Source organism: Carcharhinus amblyrhynchos, chromosome 16, assembly GCF_965287045.1.
Source record: "Carcharhinus amblyrhynchos chromosome 16, sCarAmb.v2.hapA, whole genome shotgun sequence".
NCBI classification, from domain to species: Eukaryota; Metazoa; Chordata; class Chondrichthyes; order Carcharhiniformes; family Carcharhinidae; genus Carcharhinus; species Carcharhinus amblyrhynchos.
Window position 1 is genome coordinate 55,278,528 of NC_137339.1, and position 3,234 is coordinate 55,281,761.

At 48.6% G+C, this 3,234-nt stretch overlaps 1 protein-coding gene across 1 annotated transcript; it reads left to right on the plus strand.

The window, feature by feature from the left end:
* The first annotated feature begins 726 nt into the window (after positions 1–726).
* LOC145353735 (protein phosphatase 1 regulatory subunit 3D-like) lies at positions 727–2,462 on the plus strand. Its single transcript, XM_080204505.1, has one exon. It carries the CDS (start codon positions 763–765, stop codon positions 1,909–1,911), a length of 1,149 nt encoding a protein of 382 aa, XP_080060631.1. The 5' UTR covers positions 727–762; the 3' UTR covers positions 1,912–2,462.
* The last annotated feature ends 772 nt before the right edge of the window (positions 2,463–3,234 follow it).

Here is a 3,234-nt window from a genome sequence, read left to right on the forward strand (position 1 = left end):
ACCCAATCTTTTGTTAGTTGCAATTTAGGATCAGAAAGAATGATTCAGTTTGTTGTTGAAAATCCAATTACGGAAAAATATGTTCTTCTGAAATGTATGGGTGAGGGGAGAGGGTCCGAGCAGGGGGCCCAGCCTGTCCTGAGTGAGGGGAGAGGGTCCGAGCAGGCGGCCCAGCCTGTCCTGAGTGAGGGGAGAGGGTCCGAGCAGGGGGCCCAGCCTGTCCTGAGTGAGGGGAGAGGGTCCGAGCAGGGGGCCCAGCCTGTCCTGAGTGAGGGGAGAGGGTCCGAGCAGGGGGCCCAGCCTGTCCTGAGTGAGGGGAGAGGGTCCGAGCAGGGGGTCCAACCTGTCCTGAGTGAGGGGAGATGGTCCGAGCAGGGGGTCCAACCTGTCCTGAGTGAGGGGAAAGGGTCCGAGCAGGGGGCCCAGCCTGTCCTGAGTGAGGGGAGAGGGTCCGAGCAGGGGGCCCAGCCTGTCCTGAGTGAGGGGAAAGGGTCCGAGCAGGGGGTCCAACCTGTCCTGAGTGAGGGGAAAGGGTCCGAGCAGGGGGCCCAGCCTGTCCTGAGTGAGGGGAGAGGGTCCGAGCAGGGGGTCCAACCTGTCCTGAGTGAGGGGAAAGGGTCCGAGCAGGGGGCCCAGCCTGTCCTGAGTGAGGGGAGAGGGTCCAAGCAGGGGGCCCAGCCTGTCCTGAGTGAGGGGAGAGGGTTTGAGCAGGGGGCCCAGCCTGTCCTGAGTGAGGGGAGGGAGTTCGAGCAGGAAGTCAGAATGAATCTGGGATCCAGTCCAAGGATTCCGAATGTGGATGTGAAGTTGGGATCAGATGAAAAGCCACAAGCAGCTACAGATTCTCAATGTACACAGCCAACTGTAGACCGAGACGCACAGTCAAAGCAGCGAACCAAACCTGTTGTACTTCGCGATGTGAGGTCAGCACAGCACATACAATCGTTTCTGTCCTGGGAGAAGAGGTCAGAACACTGCATTCATCTCCCTTTGGATGTGAATAGGATCAGCAAACAGCACAAGCAACCGCTCAAGTGCCATAGTATGATCGGATTGGAGCCTTGGGTGCAGCCTGCACCCAATGAGAATGCAGGTCTGGAGCGACAAATCTTCATTAGTCTCACTCGAAACCTGAGCTACATTTCAGGTCTGTACGATAGTGTCCGCCTGGCTGATGGATTCGGCCCACCTGAGGAGCACAGTTCTCCAGATGGATCGCACCTTGGTCCAGGTAAGAAGGATTTGCTACCACAGCCAATTGTGCGGAAGAGGGCAAAATCCTGCCCAGGTTCCCCAACAGAAAGACAGGCACGTAAGGATAGCATAAAACATAACAATAACAGAGTGAGATTTGCTGATTCACTCGGCTTAGAGTTAACTGAAGTTCGAAGCTTTAACTCAACAGATGAGCCAAATGTACCTGATTACGCATTCAACAGCCTTACTAACCGGGAGCCTATTACACAGCTGATTTGGGTGCAGAATTTTAAAAGGGAATTTACCAATCCCAAGGAAGATGTAAATTTTGATGAGCGTGTGAATAGGCAGAAGGTGTGCCTGGAGGCAGTGACAGACACAGAATTGGTTCTTAATGGTACTATCCTGGTGCTAAATCTGGCATATCATAAGGAAGTGATAATCCGTTACACCTGCAATGATTGGAATATGTTCACTGATGTTCCAGCATTATTTGAAAGCAGCATTGAAGACAAAACTGACCGCTTCACCTTCACTTTGAACTTATCAGTTCATGTTCTGAAGCCAGGCTCCTGTGTCCAGTTTGCTATTAAGTACACAGTCAATGGAGTAGACTTCTGGGACAACAATTACAGTAACAATTATAAGATGATTTACCAGCCTTTTCAGATCACAGTTCCTGTCAGTGATGACAGCTTGGTTAATTCCAACTGACCATTATCGTTTGTGAACTGAGAACAGTGAGGCAAGCACACACCAGGAAAAACTTCTAGCCTTCAGGAAAATCCACCCCAGATGGCCACAGCGCACAAAGCAGCCCGAAACAGGCACAGGCAGAATTCACTCAGGGCTGTCATGTGTGTTAATTGAAGGCCCACGGACAACTCAACTTACAATCAACTCAACAAAAAAGAGCAAGATACGGTTGACTGGCTTGGCTGAAATTGTCTGGGACCTTGCGACAACAGCAGAATGCACTTTTGTCTCAGACTCTGTTGAAAGTGTGGCCACATTCAAATTGCTGATCAGCATAATTACCACGCAGCAATATTTGGTTCCAGGATATGTCTCACTTGGAGATCTCAGTACTGGTGTCAATACATACGCTGTTCTGCACCTTAAGTAACAGACCCGATCTGGGGAATGATGGGAAAAGCCATTCTGTGCACCTGTCAATAATATTTGGATAAGCTCTCATAATGACCTCTGAACTATGGCACATTCTGACCTTGAATTGATGATTAAACTCTTAGTTGATATTCAGGACTGACAGAATCATTATTATACAAGAGAAATGTGAAAGAGCGTTTCAAGCTCCAATTTCTGGACTGATTGGTAAATATCTCCTATTTTTGAGATATCATTTGCATCAGATTTCACCCTGACATTGGGTGAAGAATTCTCCATGTCCCTAATAAGACAATAAGATTTTGGAGCAAACATAGGCCATTCGGCCCATCAAGTCTGCTCTGCCATTCAATCATGGCTGATATGATTCTGATCCCCATTCTTTTGCCTTCTCCCCATAACCCTTGATCCCCTTATCTCTTCCTTAAAACCACTCCACAGCCCCCTGTTGCAATGAATTCCACAGATTCATCACCCTCTGGCTGAAGAAATTCCTCCTCATCTCAGTTTTAAAGGAGCGTCCCTTCACTCTGAGGTTTTACCTTCGAGTTCTAGTCTCTCCCACTAGTGAAAACATCCTCTTCACATCCTATCTGGGCCTCTCAGTATTTTGTAAATTTCAATTAGATCCCCCCTCATCCTTCTAAGCTCCATCAAGTATAGACAAAGATACCTCAACCGTTCCTCATATGACAAACCCTTCATTCCTGAGATCATTCTTGTGAAAGTCCTCTGGACCCCCCTCCAAGGCCAGAACTTACTTCCTTAGGTATGGAGCCCAAAACTGTTCACAATATTCCAAATAGGTTCTGACCAGAGCCTTATATATAATGTATAATCCCATTTTCAGGGTGTTTGTTGCACATGTCCATTCCTTTGGACACTGGGAAGTGGGTGTTTAAAACCCCA